Source organism: Daucus carota, chromosome 1, assembly GCF_001625215.2.
Source record: "Daucus carota subsp. sativus chromosome 1, DH1 v3.0, whole genome shotgun sequence".
Classification (NCBI taxonomy): Eukaryota; Viridiplantae; Streptophyta; class Magnoliopsida; order Apiales; family Apiaceae; genus Daucus; species Daucus carota.
Genome location: NC_030381.2, coordinates 2244865 through 2261062, shown reverse-complemented (window position 1 = coordinate 2261062; position 16198 = coordinate 2244865). Strand labels below are relative to the sequence as shown.

Here is a 16198-nt window from a genome sequence, read left to right as displayed (position 1 = left end):
TCACTCGGAAAATACATTTTTATAAATGATCGGAAAAATGAATACTCTGGGTTATGTTGAGTTAGATTTGAATGAATAAATTCAGGAAGAATGAAATGAACGATGAATAATTGTTCATTTTTTTTATATCCGCGTCTCATTCCTCATGAGAAGTCATACCCCAATTTGAAAGGAATAATCCATTCCATCTTACACCCGATTTCTTCTCAAAATCTCTCGTAACAATTTTTCACTCGCTCACTTTTCTTTCAAAATTATCTTTTGTCTCTAGGGTTAAAAATGGGGCGGGTTCGGGGCGGAGACTTCATTTCCCAGCCCCGCCCCATATATATTTTTCCGGCACCGTCCCCGCCCCATTCACCGCGGTGATTTATTTTTAATCCCCATCCCCGTCCTACCGGGGATTTAATATAATTTCGCCCCACCCGGCCCCACTGCTATAATATTACACTTTAAATAATTACTTTAAAATTTAGTAATTTTTTCTTCAGAATTTAATAAAAATATACGAGACATGTATATATTAAAAGCAAAAAACTAAATATAATAGAAATCAAAGAGACATGTTATACATTGTAAAATTATAGTTTTGTGTATTATAAAATAATAATATTAAATATAATAAATATAGTATATTAAATATAATTATTTATTTATATTAAATATATGCGGGGCGGAGTGGGAAATCCCCGCGGGGATTCAACAAATACCATACTTTCCCCATATTTTGGCGGGGTAGAAAATCATTCCCCGTCACTACCCCATTGCCCATATTAGCGGGGCGGGTTGGTGCGGGTTCCCGTTTTCCCACCCCATTTTTAACCCTATTTGTCTCTAATATGTCTAATTTTCAAGGTAGTAGAGAAACAGCTTCATTGCTTTTACAAGTAAGTAGTGTAACTTAACCTAACACTTTAAATCCTTTATATTGGGAGATTATCATCTGAGTTCGATATACTCCTTAACACAACAACTGACCAGACAAAAATTTATAAACAATTGAGAAAGCTCTAAACGAGTATACAATATGTAAAATCAATTGAATAATGGCACGATGTGTACAACCAATTCAAGTTCAATTCACAACTGCATTAGCTACATAACAGATTAGCATATCTACTTCTGTACAGGAGGCTCTTCCAGCCATTTTGCTCGAAAGCCTGTTCCCTTACAATCAGAGCAGCGCGTTGAACCCTGAAAAGAGATGAACAAGAATGTCGTTAATATGCTGTCAGGCCAAACTACCAAATCAAACTGTCATCTCCGAACAACCTTCTCTTCGTGTTCAATTTCCTAATTATTATAGTGGTTAACTGGTTATGTTTACTAGTTAATATATATCTAGTATTACAGTGGCAGTTTCTTATGATAGAAGTGCAGCATAAGACTTGGTGGATGCTAGCCCAAGTGTATCTCGGGCTAGCATAATTAGGAGTCCACAATGTATAGTGTATCTTTTTCTGCGGTAAATATGATGTTAAAATGTGCCCATATAGAGATTACAGGTTCGTCCTATATTCTGCCCTTCAATTAATGATTCGATCAATACTATAACTTAAGTACCCCGTTTTCCTGCTATACTGATCCTTTTGTTTTATATTTGATTAAGTGAATTTGTTGATTATCGGTTGCTAGGCATTAATGGTTGGGTAGTTCTACCTATATTATACATTTGAAACATAACCAGACAGGTATAACTATGTGATCAATGCCATGTTCGTTTGCAAGGATCATAGGTCTTGGACTGTCTAGAATTTACAATCATTTTATCACACTTTAATTCTATAAAATAAATTCATGAACAACGGTAATTTTGCTCATTTCTCCTTTTAGTTAAAATTAAACCCATGAAACTAAACTTCAAAGTGAATGAAATTTAGTACACGAATTGTATTAGCAAGGCAGACTTTAAAGCACTCTTACCTTTCCAGAACAGATAACACAGCTAGTGTTTCTTGAAGGGACTTGGCATAGCATGTTGTCCCCAATAATGAAGAAGCCTGTGCCGCCACACCATTTGCATTCAACATGACCATTAGACTCACAGGAAGAACAAGAAACAGGCCTCGGTTGCTGCATTCACCAAAAAGATTTATTAAAAGCAATCCTTAATTTCCAAATACAGTAACCACTGAATTAGAAGTAGGCACATACAAATAATTACAATCGTTAAACACGTAAAGACAAATGAAATTCAAAGGAAATACTGTTCAGCTACAGGTTTCACCGAAAAAGTTCAGACAATCTTATTTTCCATGTTCCAGCAGAAGCATTATACTTATAATTCAGACCCAATTACCCAAAGATGAATTTATTTCTAAATATCTTTAACATTTAATAAGCAAATATAATTACAATCAATACTCAGGAATTTAGCAGTCGGTCCGTATACAATCCTCAATGCTTAAAAGTCTATTGTACCAAACACAAAAATTCTTCTACTTTTGAGATTGCATAAATTTAAAGACACTTGAAGGATCATTGCAATCCTGCTAACACTAATAAGATATCTAAATCAATACTTCGAATCATTTAAGTTTTGTAAAAGCATATATAATAAGTACCCATATAGAGTAAATTTAGCAACCAACTTAAGGAAATCCCGGAACCATTTCCCACGAAAAATTCAACCAATTTCCATAATTCAAACAAAAGACAACACAATTGAAGCATACAAGATACAGTATATAGAAGTAAAACAATAAAGCCAATTGGAAAAGAAATAGAGGGGGGGGGGAGGGAGGGAGGGAGGGAGAGAAGGAGGGAGGGAGGGGGGAGAGAGAGAGAGAGAGAGAGAGAGAGAGAGAGGGAGGGAGGGAGGGAGGGAGGGAGGGAGAGAGAGAGAGAGAGAGAGAGAGAGAGAGAGAGAGAGAGAGAGAGAGAGAGAGAGAGAGAGAGAGAGAGAGAGAGAGAGAGAGAGAGAGAGAGGAGGAGGAGGGAGGGAGGGAACCTTGGAGATCAACCAAGCACGTTCCATACGATTAACAGAATTATCATGAGAAGACTCCACCATTGAAGCTCTCACAACACCTGCAAGCTTAACACAACCAGCAGCTCTGCTAGCACAATCATAATTTAAACGACCTCGCAAGCTATTGAGTCTAATTGCGCCCAATTGAGGCGCATTCGACATTAGAATTGATGAAATCGCACAACTACAACTCGAAGAATTCATATTCATGATAATTAGGGTTTGATGAGAGTTCAAAACTTCCAAGTCAAATGAGAATTGCGTGTATTATTGTTGATTACTTGATTTTATTGTGTCCGAGTATCCTTTCTCTGTTTGTGGCGCAAAGATTTGTATACGACCTTTCCTTTTTGCTCGTGGTTTTTTGTTTTGTTTTAATGGTTTTAGCAACCGCCTCATGTATTATTGTTATTATTTTTGATTTTTTTTTACTAATGCAGACTTAAATGTCTTAAAAATTATTAATATATGTTTTAATAATTCTTGAGGTGGAACAGAGTCGAACCCGGGTGTTCCGGGACAACAGAGGATAAACCCACAATTGGGGGGTTTATTTTTTGAAAAGAAATGTGTAATCACTGAACAGTTTAAAAAATAACGGTACCAAAAATAGTATTAAATTGATTTTAATCTATAAAAACTATAAATCAATGAACATTAAGAGCAATTGTTTTGCACTTCTTAGAAAGTGGAACAATTGTTTAGAAAATTTTCACTCTTCCAATGTTATATTATTCTATATAAAACAATAATGTTCTCAGTATTTTCACGTTAAAAATTGTTCTCCGTTGATCGCGATTCTAAAATATAATCCTTCAATTTATATTTCGACCTAGTATTTTCAGCTATTGGTATTTTCAACTTTTATGCACGTAATCTTGGTTCATAATTTGGTTTTGCAGAACGTAACAGTTTTCTTGGCACATTTCTAGTAAAAAACTCCTCCCATCTTGATGATAATATATGTGTAATAAGTATGACTTGTCCTTAAATAGCTCATAACGATCATTATTCATTCTTTATTACAATAATCAACACAAATTAATAGATTCTTCATTACGATAATAAAAAAATTAGTACCAGGCGTGTTGTGAAATTAACAGCAGGCGTGCTCAAAATGCATCATAACTCATAAGTTCATATCCAGAGCAAAAAGAAACATTTGATAAAAAAAAATTAATGTAGCAAAATGAAGCGATTGAAAAAAAAAATGTCAAATTAGTGGTATGCGGTATTTGATATTTAGACTACCTGTACAATAAATAATTGACTAGATTAAAATCATTGGATAATGCAATTTATATAATCTTTTAAGGGAAATGTTAAATCCAGAGCTGATTTTTAATTTCCAGAGCAAACAAAACTTGAAAAGACAAAACTGCCCCCGTGCATATACAATAGCAAAAGAAAAAAAAACAATATAGAGGGGTAATTTCGTCTTTTCAAGGCTTTTCAGCTCTGGAAATTAAAAAACAGCTCTGGAAATAACATTTCCCTCTTTTAATCGCGCTATATAAAGAACTCGTTTTAACGTGAAAAATGAAAATACCGAGAACACTGTTACATTATTCTACAGAACAATATAATATTACAAAACAATTGTCCCACACTTTTTGAAAAGCGCACAACTGTTCAGACAAACTGTTCTCACTGAATTAATACCATTATTCCAAATACTGATTTTAAGCATGGTTAGAGACTCAAGCTTTCACTTGCAAAAAAAAAAACTGTAAACAAATCCAAGCAAGCAACTCAAAAATTAGATTGTAAAAATTACTATATTCTGTAGAAAGTTGACATGATTAGAAATGACAACTCATTATGCTTGTATGAAAAAAGAGTTGATTTTAATACATGATCAGAAATAGACCAATGTTCAACACATTTTTTCAGTCGGATTAATAGCAGGCATTGTAAAATATGAAAGAAAGATAGCTTGCTTGTTATCCTCGTCAATTACTCCCATTGGCCAAAGGGGTTCACTCGGGGGAGGTGAGCTGCCTCAGATTGTATTTGGCCAATTCCTTGTACTTCTCGACAACACCTATCAAGCACACAGTCTGATAGAAAACAAGTTAATATTTAAAAACAGAACATTTTGTAGATATTTAATACCATTTGATGCAACTATAAACATATTTGTAATTCCAAATGCCATCCCAAAATACTTGAGTTGCTAGCAATAGTAGCAAATAACTATGAAGGGTGTTTGGAAACGGGCATTTCATTTCAAATTATAGATTTCAAATGACAGGTGTTGAGTTGTCATGTCAAATTATTAGGTTTATACTAATATTTGAATGTCTTGGATTTCAAATGAAATCCAAATCCATATTCCCAAACAGGTTATTTGTTCAAATTCAGAATTTCAAATGAAATCCAGGTACCCAAACAGACCATAGTATCGTATATCAAAGGACAAAGGTTCTTTACCCTGGCGATCTGAACTACGATGTTCTTATCTGGGCTTTTCAGGTCGACTTTGTGGGGTTCAGGAACAGACTTTGCAACAGCATCTATGATTTTCATTCTATCAACACCAGTATTCGCACGGGCTTCATATAATACAGCATACTGCAACACAGGTTTTTCAATCTAGTAACTTTATTTTGCAACAGATAAGAAATATGATAAATAAATGCCTTCTTTATAACAATCTATAAACATTATAAATAAAAACATTCACTATCAGTATAATACACCATAATTTGTATAAACCAACTTTCAGAAGATATTTACCTTATGCGGGGTCTCAGTTTCAACAGGAAAGTGTTTCTCAATGAGGGGTTTGATTGCCCTTGTTATTTCTTCTTCTGATGAATAACATGATACTTCAATAGGTAGAACTCTCAGAAGGAACCTGATGACAGTCATTGCAAAATTCTAGTTAATGAACTAAATATCATAGTTTAACAACAAAGAATCAACCTACACCAGTATGAACTCCACACTTTCACTCGAAGTTAAACCTTGACATGTGCTTCTTTGTCGATGCAACAGATTCCATCATGTGCTGAGCGATATCTTTCGGACTGGGATCTCCCTCTTTTTTAAGCATTTGTACAAATACAACACCATTGCAACCAGTATCCAAGAAGATGAAACGCTTCTATAAGGAAGTATAAAAACTAAAAATTAATTACCATTTAAAGGATCTCACTCACACCCGGTACCAAAAATTAAAAAATAGCAGCAAAATCAAAATTTTAAGTGCCTAATTTACATTGTGACAGTTCCAGTTCCAGGTATCGGAACTTGAACTACCCATGTTAATATATCCAAAAATGGACAAAATAAAGTCCACATTTAGGCTCTACATCCTAGAAGTTACAGGTATATGTATTTTGATATTGACATCTGTGAGAATATTTATTTGCTATGTTACCCGGACTCTTCATTTTGCCTCGAGTACCCGTGTCGGACGCTCGACACTCGGACATGGTATGGACACTCCGACACTTATTTTAGGATAAAAACATGTAAAATTATTAAATTACTGCCGAGTCCGACACTCGGACACATATCCATGTTGGACACTTCTAGCCGAGTCCGGGTAACATAGTTTATTTGTACATATATATAAATATATAGCAGTATAAGAAGTTATCAAGGGAAGGTATGTTTGCATACACTCTGGACTCAAACTACTAAAACCAAAACCCACCTGACACTACTATTGAATAAATACACTACACTAGTAAATATCAATGAAGGCACGAAATTTATGTGTAATTTCTAAATATTTTCTCACCTTGCTCTTGTCTTTCAACTCTTCCAGTTCAGCTTCAATCAACTGATCAACTGACTTTTCTGCAACTTTATAGCTGATGCCTTTTTCAGGTTTTGATGTATCTTTTTCTAAGCATTGCTTCTTTTGCGGCTGCACCTCAGCTTCAACTTCTTGACCGTTAGCATCCTCCTTCATGTCATCTTTATTTGCACTTTTGTGATTCTCCGAACACAGATCTGCCTGTGAATTATCATTATTAGTATCTGACTTATTTTTGTCTTCTTCTATGGATTCTGATGCACACTGTTCTAAGCATTGCTCCTTTGCAGGCTGCACCTCAGTCTGAACTTCTCGACTCTTGACATCCTCCTTGATGTCGTCATTATTTTGATTTTTATGACTCTCAGAGCACAAACCTTCCTGCGCACTTCCATTATAAGCATTTGAAGTATCTTTGCCCCCCTCATCAGTTTGATCATTAACTTCATCCTCATCTTCGTCAGAATCAGAATATGTGAATGTCACTTTTTTGTTTATAGGTTTATCTTGTAACTTAACATACCCGCCTGATTTCCTCCCACTTACTAGCTCTTCATAGAACTGCAGCAAATATCAAGACATGAAGTAGAAAGAGTGGAAGAGTGAAAGGTCGGTCACATAATAATAGTTATGACATCATGAAACATATATCTTATGATGTTTTTTAGGGATGAAATTGCTTATATGATATAACGAACATTATGCTTATGGTAACTGTATGCAATCATATAGACCTTCAGCAGCGGGGAGAAATTATAAGAGGCAGGTTCAACAAGATTAACAGCTCAAAATATAATAACTATCAAAGAAAAACATGTATCACGACAGTTTCATACGAAGTAGATACAAAATTAATTGCACTAACACAACTAATAGGAAACCACTACTTAACAGCATCAGGTTAACAATCTTGCAACAGAAAACCTTTATAGTTGGAGAATATACCAGCTACATGCCTTCATATAAATGACATAGGATCTAAACAAGCTAAAGATCAGTCAATCACAAGAGCAATAAATTTTAGGTGCGTGAAGAAATGCAAGAACATACAAAGCAATATATTAAGTTGAGTTTCTGATTCAAATCAAATGTTTAAAGTTGTCTCTTCTATACCAAAATACTAAAACTATCACTTTTGTGATTTTAACTTTCAAGTTAATCCGTCGAGTTAAAGAGTTCCATCTAAATGTTTTACTCAAGCAAAACCCCACACGCAACTTAGAAACCATCCATTAACATCACCTCCACGTCCTCTTCATGCAAGTAATTCCGATAAACTATTTTCTAGAAAAGAACTAATATCATTAGAAGTACACTTATAGCACCTGCCTTAGACCCTATCTAATTCTGTTCTCTACACACCAACTAGTTATGATAAGCAACCAATCAGTCCAGTACACAAGATCACTCGAGAAGCTGACATGTTTATAATCGACATTTATTAAAACAAAATGAAACTAATAGAAAGTGATAGAATACATACAGTATCAAGGACATTAATGGCTTCATGAGAAGCTTGGCGCTCCCTACCACCATCACATGTAATAAAGAATCCTTGCACTCCTGGCTTTAGTGGGTACCCACCTTTCTTCACTCCCTTCTGTTTAATCATACACACACAAAAAACAAATTCAATCAAACTGCATATATGTAACACACACGGGGGAGAGAGGGACTGAGGGAGGGAGGCACCCTCAGGCACGGCCCTGAGAGGGAGGGAGGGGGAGAGAGGGAGGGAGAGAGAGAGAGAGAGAGAGAGAGGGAGGGAGGGAGGGAGAGAGGGGGAGAGAGAGAGAGAGAGAGGGAGGGAGGGAGGGAGAGAGAGAGGGGGGGGGGAGGGAGAGAGAGAGAGAGACTAACGTTTTGGGGCAGATAGCGATTCTTTCTCTTCTTGCCGCCAGCACCATTGTTTGCCTTTGATTTGTTTTCACCAGCCATCTTAATTTTTTGGCAGCAAAGGAGTGAGGCTAGCTGAATAAGAGTGTGTATATATTTCTGAGTGCTCTGCAGCTTAAATCAAATTAGGGCACCGGATTCTCGTTTGTTATTTTACAATTTGGGGCTCGGATCCTTTGTACCAATATATGACCCGTTTTACCCATTTATATTTTTAATTTTTTAACGGTTTGAATAAAATCATTTAATTACGTTTCGATTCGCAATACAAAATGATTTTAATAGTTTTTATCCTGATGGACTTAGCATACTCATTTAATTTTATACGTTTTTTTTCCACTGCTCGACACGCACTTCAATACTCTTATAAAATATAGTTTTATAACTTATTTTTATAAATTTTCTTTTTAAAATTTCCTTTTTCTGAACTTTAAAACTTATTCAAATTTTTATTAAAAAAAAAAATCTTAAAAATAAGTTATAAAACTATACTTTACAGGAGCATTAAAATTCGTGCCGCATCCCCGTTCCCCAATGTATATAATTCAAGGGGACGGAGGGAGTAGTTACTTCGATCAAACCAGTTTACAAGTGGTGTGTACTTCACCAATATATCAATAGAAAATAGAATCGATGTTTTTCTAAAAAAATACAATATACGTAAATTATTTATCAATAAAAAAAGAAGCCAAATTTCATTAATTAATAAGGGGGTATAAAAGAATAAGTAGCAAATCACATGTACAGATAAATACATTACAGTCGGAATGTGGCCAGAAAAAAAACCCCGGCCACTTCTCAATCAATACAACTCCCCTTTTACTAGGGATGATTTCCAAAGACTAAATGCATATATACTCAAACCTACATGTATCACAATTCTTCACAAACTATATATACATTGATCACACTTAAGTGGCAATATCGTCAACCTCGGAATGAAAGACAAAACTCGGAAATGTCGTGGTGATGTCCCTGCATTTGCCAAGAATATGAAACGTATAAGGTCATGTTACAGATGAGAACAACAGTTTTGTACACATTACACAATGGAAATGACGCTAAGGTCAGAAGGTACCTCAAATATGGAAGTGTCATTATCTTCAACAAAGACGGATTTTTTGCCACAAAATTGAGCCACTCGGATCTATCAATTTTTCCATCCCCGTTTATATCAGCTTCTAAAAAAGTCTGGGTTCACAAAGATGATAAAAGTGTAAGCATTTTCTTTGAAGTAAAACATACACCCCCATCAGATGAACAAGGAAGCTTTCTGTGAAGCTGTTTTGGTAAAATATATGGAAGGTGTAAGTTATAAGTATATGAATACATCCTTTAAAAATGTAATCATTATCCCAATAAACTCACTTTATCGAGTATGATCTCAATGGTCCCGTCAGCCAACTTCATATCAGACTCGCACAAAAGAGCAATCAACATTTGCTTAACCTACAAAAGATAAAAATGCCAATAAATTGTTACGAGTAAACAATATACACACAAAAAAGTCATGCTGGCTTTGACACCTTCACTCTGATTATAGTTTTCTAAAAGTATTGCTCAACAAAAATAGTTGAGTCAGAAATTTCGGTACCCACAAAGAGCGGAAGTTAAAATATTCCTTTATATAGTTTAGTAAGTACATATACAAACTAATGTGAAAGGTTGACTTAAGATGACAATCCAAAGGGTATGGCAAAAAGAAGGCTCGTAATAATGGAAGATCAGTCTGGGCAGCTCATACTAAGTTAATTAGCTAAAAGAGGAGGATTAAATATTAACTTTTACCGCTCCGCCTTGTGGGAAGTTACAATCCACCGGCCCAACTCCAGAAGTGCCGATTAATACCTCGTTCTTCAATTATAGGCCGAATGTTTAATCTTACTCTAGGGTTAGGTGTCAATTCCTACTACTATATTCTGATATCATTTAAATGAAGAGACTTCATATATATAGAGAACCCCCATTTAGGTTGTCATTTTTCTTCAATACGTGGTAACTTTAACAAATTGCCTAAGTATTATTAAGAGACAAATTTATTTATTTTTAATTTACGAGTGGTGGGGTTTGGAACTTTGTTGAGTTGGTTGGGTTGAGTTCACCTCGAGATCAGTCTGCCACGTGACATTCAAAAAACAAAAGTTGGTTTAAATCTAAAAGCTGACAAAATTTTCATGTTCTTGTAATCATTTCGACACAAGTCTACAGAGTAAAGGAAGCGAACACATTTAGCATCCCTTGTATACTAAAGGAAGCTACGAGCTAACACAAAAGAGAGTCTGTATGAGAGGTCTAAAGTCCGACTCTCACCACCACCTTCCCTATACTATCAACCAGAATAATTAAATAGTATTGTTTTAATTTTCGATTCAGATTTACCCACAAAGGCAACAAAAGAGACGATCATATAATTTAAGATTAGTGTAGAAATATATACAAATTAGCATAAGTTTTGATTCAGATTTACCCACAAAGGCAACAAAAGAGTTATTCATATATTTAAAGATTAGTGTAGAAATATATACAAATTAGAATAAGGCAACAAAGGCAACAAAGCATAAGGTTTAAATTAGCTATCATCCACATACCTCTTGTCGTTCAATAAATCCAGTGCCATCCATATCATAGAGAGTAAATGAAACTGCAAGCACTTAATCGTGTCATTAAGACCGATAAAATCTTTAGTGCGCCAAACTGTAAAATTCTCTATAAATCATAAAAGCCAATACTTATCTCTATCATGTAGCCTGGTAATATCCCCCACCCTTAGTAACCAGGGGTCAAGTGTTTCAGTCCCGATGGAGATAATTGTGTGCTTTTTTTAGTTTCTTAGAATTGACTTTATCCGGGGGGAAAATAATTCAATTTTCCACTTACAACTGATCTTGTCTTCTAGTGAGCCATTAGGATGGAAGACATTGAGTGATCTTACAAAGTCACCAAAATCGATTAACCCCTTTCGTTTAACATCAAAAAGATCAAAGATCTGCATACAGGAAAAAAATGTTAAAACACAATAATTACCTAACAAAATCTACAAAATAAGGGCACAAATCAAACAGAAACTATTCAGCCTTGGCACCTTTGACCTAATAAAACAGCTAATTAATCAAGTGTAGCCTGATCTATAATATACTAGGCATTATCAAATTAAAACCGATTTAACTGGTATATCCATTATATTGCATTTTCCTAACAGAGTTCAATCGCTGCATACTATCGCAACAATACTAATTTAAGCAACTGCCTAATACAAGAGAGTGAATTCAAAAGTAAAAACATATGAGTTCACAATGTATAATCTAGTATATGTGAAGCGAAAGACACACACATGTTATGTCTTAACAGACCATTTGAATTACAATATATAACGAAAAAGACACACACACACAAAATAAAAACATTTAAGCTCACAATTTATAATCTACTAACTGAAGGAAGCGCAAATAATAACATTGAACAAAACATGTACAGCTTGCTAAAATAGGCTTTGGAGATGACCCAAATAAGCAAGAAAGGGAATGAATAATACATAATCATACTTCAAGCATATTCTCAAGCAATCCACTAATTGAATCCTCAACTAGACTAAATAGATCAAGTCAAGGATCATACCCTGTTTGCAAAAAGATTCTCTTTCTTTCTGTTCTTGAATAAAGCTAATTGAAATTCTTCCTGCATTCCACACGAATATATAACTTCGTTTATTTCAGCTTAATGAACAATACTGAATTAAGAAACACTTATCAGCGCTTGAATTACAATAATTATTCATTGCTTAATGAAGTAGCCTTATAAGGTAGAATTCCTAAATCTGATAGTCTATTAAAAACTTGTACACGTTACATAAACACATTTGATGTTTAAAAAGTGTTCTCTGGTGGAGAAAAGAAGAGAAGACAAGTAAAAACTATGCCTAGCATAGAAACTAGGCCAAAAAGGCAAATTGTTTGGTAGGCAACTTTAAACGATGGAAGACCGAGGATTCAGGGATATCTTAGCAGCAGAAGATTACCTCATTCTCTCCTCTTTTACTCAAGAAAAACAATATTTTAAATAGTAAAACTAGATTTCAAGGGAAGCAATTGGTCGAAAATACCTTGCTTATTAGACCATCATCAATCAAGGAACTGCTTATACTCTTGAATAGCTCAAATAGTGCTTCAACTTCGCTAACACTGACTGCAGAATGAATACAAAAACAAGTTTGTTGTTACACAACCCACAGATACAAATGAAAAGTAAACTTAATATATCATGAAACATATCTGTGCAACCAAAAAAATAAGCTACTAACAAGCTGTTTGAGAAGCAAGAGCTACTGGATCCTCATGTCCGGGAAACTGCTTTTTGACCAAAGACTGAGAGCAGCCCATCGACTAAAGTTAGGAGATGTGGCCGACAGCTAGACTAGCACTTTCCCGTCCCTACAATATATCATCATTACCATCTTAACCTTGAAATTTACAAATCCACATTCGACCGAGCAACATTGTCATTTAAACTATAGTTGAAATGATTACAGTTTAACAACTCAAGATACAATCACTGCGCAAATTAACATTAACAGGGATATTCACAAAAGAGTTACTAAAACAATATTAGGATAAAACAGCGAAAAAGCCAATAAAAACCGAAAACCATTTCAAAGAAATTTATTTATTAGTCAAGTCAGTTATCAAGCTCTCGTAGCTCAGTTGGTTAGAGCACCCGTTTAGTAAGCGGGAGGTCTTGAGTTCGACTCTCAACGAGAGCACATGTTTTACCTCGAGTTTTGTTTCCCGACTTCGCAAATTGTTTTCCGGCAAGATGGTGCGGTAGTCTCACAGAAACAACATATTTACTTGTCTCTCAATGAGAGCATAAGTTTTCCGATTAAAACACCCGTTTGGCTGTCGTTTCTCGCTTAGTCAAAGAGAACATTTATCTTCTTTTTTAAAAAATTATTGAACCTCTTACCCAGTATGCTATCCTTAAGCCGGAGGATTCCCTAAAACAGCTTATATACTCCGACACCGAGTACGTCGAATTTCAAAAGGTCTGCCTCTTTTTAAACTCCCCATGTTGATTCGTTTCTTACAGCTGAAGATTAATTTTCCAGTGTACAAATTCTAATCCATTTACATATAGATGAAGTGTTCTTTCTTCTCTTGTTGACTTGAAGGTCTGGTCAGACCATTTCTAATCACCTTAATATAATTACATATGCATAAAAACATAAAGTTGGCACCATACACTTCAAGGGTGTTTATTTATTACAAAAGAAACATACACTTATGTTTTCCCCAAACTCATATTTCTAATATCATGAAGGGAACTAGTAATCCCGCTAGATTGTTTCAAATTTTTGATTAGTGTACACTGAAAAGGTGAAAAGATACATTAAATGAAAATATATAATCAGGGACACAATACTAAATAATTCAGTACTAAACAGATATTTGTATGTAAAATGGGACAAGATACCCACTTCAAGATAGAACAAAAAACTTTTATGGAGAACCTCAGCCATAAAACCTGGCAGATAAGGTTTAGATTTATAAAGGGACTATATTCAAATATACTTTGCGGTCTCTTTCTCTATGTTCTTGTAATTAGTTTAACAATCAGAACATCATGTACATAAGGAACTGTCCAACGTGCAAGAATTTACTACCTCAAATCAGCACAATCTGTTTTGGACAACTAGAGACTACACTCTACGCAACAATGAAATTCATATCTTGCAGAAAATAATAACAAAAAAGTATCAAAATCATATCAGTCATCCCGCTCTCGTAGCTCAGTTGGTTAGAGCACCCGTTTAGTAAGCGGGAGGTCTTGAGTTCGACTCTCAACGAGAGCACATACATTTTATTCCAGTATCCTTTTTCCTCATTCTCGACTTATTTTCATAACTTCACAAAATGCTGGTCTTTACCGTTACAACATATACACTGGTCTTAACGGGTACAATGTTTTCTAATTTTTACTAATTAATTAAGTGCAAAAGCCGCATACAATAAGATATACAAACTATTAACTATTCAAGTTGGATAATTACTTGAGTAGCTCGAATTACAACCCTATTGCTAAAACATCGAGACAGAACCATATAACAAATCCACGAGCTTCTCCCAAATTGTGACTCATAAACCCTAAATTACAATAAATAAACATAAAAGATACTACTTAATTAAACATGTAACTAAATATGATCAGCATATCAAACAAACTCATATGATCCACAACTGCAATTCTAAATAACTTAATTCGAGAATATGTGACTTACAGATTACACGCAGCCACAGATCGTGGAGAGAGAGAGAGGGTGGAGGGAGGGAGAGAGAGAAGGGTGGTTGTTGATACAAAGTATACAAACGAGTGGTAGTCAAAGTGGTGTGATCATAAGGGTTAGTTGTTAGATACGGGAGGGATCGAAGTGTGGACGGCAAATTCAAGATCATTGACGATTTGACGGTCGGTGGTTTGGTTTGAAACGTGGCATCGAAACCAGAAGTACAACTAAATTTTTCAATTTGGTATTCTTCTGATTTGTATTACCTCCGTCCCACCATCATGTTTAATGTTGATACTCTCGTATTAGCTCAATAACGCTTTTTTTTTTTTTTTTACGAAGTTCAATAACGTTTTTTAATTTATTTTTTTAATAAAAGTTTAAATGTCAAAATTTTTTTCAAAATTTTTTTTATAAAAAAATATTATAAAACTATACTTTATAAGAGTCTCGAAATGGGTGACAATCATAATCATGTTTATACTCGTTATACTTCCTATTTATTTATTTATCATTTTTACTTAAAAAAATATGGAAAGAAATTAAATAATATTATAAGAAAGTGAATATTATATCTGATGATAATAAATTAAGAGCATCTTCAACGTATTCTCTAAACAAACTCTCTTGACTTTAAAATAAAAAATCTCTCAAAAAATAACTTAAAAATGAAAGAGCGTGTGAAAAAATAGTGCTCAATGACTTGTAGTGGCTCTTTAAAAATTTAAGAGTAAAAAAATATCTAGATGCTCTTAAGCCATCACTATTATTGAATATTCATTTCGCTTCAATTTTATAGGGTTGAAATTGTCACATGTATAATGTATTAACCTGTTATGAATCATATATTATACTCCATCCGTTTCATTTTACGTGTTTGTTTCGAAAAAATTACATACCTTAAAAAAATATTAGTTGAATATTTAATTTTCTTGTGCATCATTGCATCAAGAATAAATTGTGTTGTGAGTGTGTGTATATGTATATATATATATATAACTTAAATTAAAAATTGTATTTGAAAAATATTCTAAGGAAAATCATCCAAAAATTGCTTTGATAAAATGAAGTAACAAGTATTATACTCCCTTGGTCCCTTTTACATGTGTATTTTAACTTTTAACTAGTTAAATTGACTTCAATTTATATGTAGCATATAATTATATAAAATCATACAATAGAGTTAGTCTATTTCAATACTATGTAGTTCTCAGATTTTAAATATAGGGGCCGTTTGAGTTAGTTTAAAAGAAGTGACTTCTTGCTTATAGTAAAGAAGTGGTGT

The 16198-nt window shown here is 34.2% G+C and overlaps 3 protein-coding genes and 2 non-coding genes across 7 annotated transcripts; 2 read left to right on the top strand and 3 right to left on the bottom strand.

Moving 5' to 3' along the window:
• Nucleotides 1–974: 974 nt before the first annotated feature.
• LOC108215069 (protein PHOTOSYSTEM I ASSEMBLY 2, chloroplastic) lies at nucleotides 975–3294 on the bottom strand. The gene is made up of 3 exons (XM_017387405.2): nucleotides 2951–3294; nucleotides 1924–2073; nucleotides 975–1194 (listed from the first exon to the last, which is right to left on the bottom strand). The coding sequence occupies exons 1-3, from the start codon at nucleotides 3179–3181 to the stop codon at nucleotides 1117–1119; spliced, it is 459 nt and encodes a 152-aa protein (XP_017242894.1). The 5' UTR covers nucleotides 3182–3294; the 3' UTR covers nucleotides 975–1116.
• A 1436-nt stretch (nucleotides 3295–4730) lies between these two features.
• On the bottom strand, nucleotides 4731–8800 carry LOC108202745 (uncharacterized). Its single transcript, XM_017371307.2, has 7 exons — nucleotides 8601–8800; nucleotides 8224–8340; nucleotides 6723–7301; nucleotides 5941–6080; nucleotides 5711–5831; nucleotides 5405–5545; nucleotides 4731–5031 (listed from the first exon to the last, which is right to left on the bottom strand). The coding sequence occupies exons 1-7, from the start codon at nucleotides 8676–8678 to the stop codon at nucleotides 4951–4953; spliced, it is 1257 nt and encodes a 418-aa protein (XP_017226796.1). The 5' UTR covers nucleotides 8679–8800; the 3' UTR covers nucleotides 4731–4950.
• Nucleotides 8801–9312: 512 nt separating this feature from the next.
• On the bottom strand, nucleotides 9313–15143 carry LOC108205445 (calcineurin B-like protein 1). 3 transcript variants are annotated; one of them, XM_017375408.2, is made up of 9 exons: nucleotides 14908–15143; nucleotides 12934–13063; nucleotides 12736–12818; nucleotides 12252–12311; nucleotides 11514–11622; nucleotides 11225–11277; nucleotides 10005–10085; nucleotides 9715–9827; nucleotides 9313–9611 (listed from the first exon to the last, which is right to left on the bottom strand). In XM_017375408.2, exons 2-9 carry the CDS (start codon nucleotides 13010–13012, stop codon nucleotides 9548–9550), a joined length of 642 nt encoding a protein of 213 aa, XP_017230897.1. In that variant the 5' UTR covers nucleotides 13013–13063; nucleotides 14908–15143; the 3' UTR covers nucleotides 9313–9547. The 3 variants fall into 3 exon arrangements, with proteins under 3 accessions (XP_017230897.1, XP_063945968.1, XP_063945971.1); XM_064089898.1 differs by having other exon boundaries at nucleotides 12934–13092; nucleotides 14908–15045; XM_064089901.1 differs by lacking the exon at nucleotides 9313–9611 and having other exon boundaries at nucleotides 9769–9917; nucleotides 14908–15123.
• On the top strand, nucleotides 13319–13392 carry TRNAT-AGU (transfer RNA threonine (anticodon AGU)). The gene has a single exon. It is a non-coding gene; the product is annotated as a tRNA-Thr (tRNA).
• On the top strand, nucleotides 14408–14481 carry TRNAT-AGU (transfer RNA threonine (anticodon AGU)). The gene has a single exon. It is a non-coding gene; the product is annotated as a tRNA-Thr (tRNA).
• Nucleotides 15144–16198: the final 1055 nt, after the last annotated feature.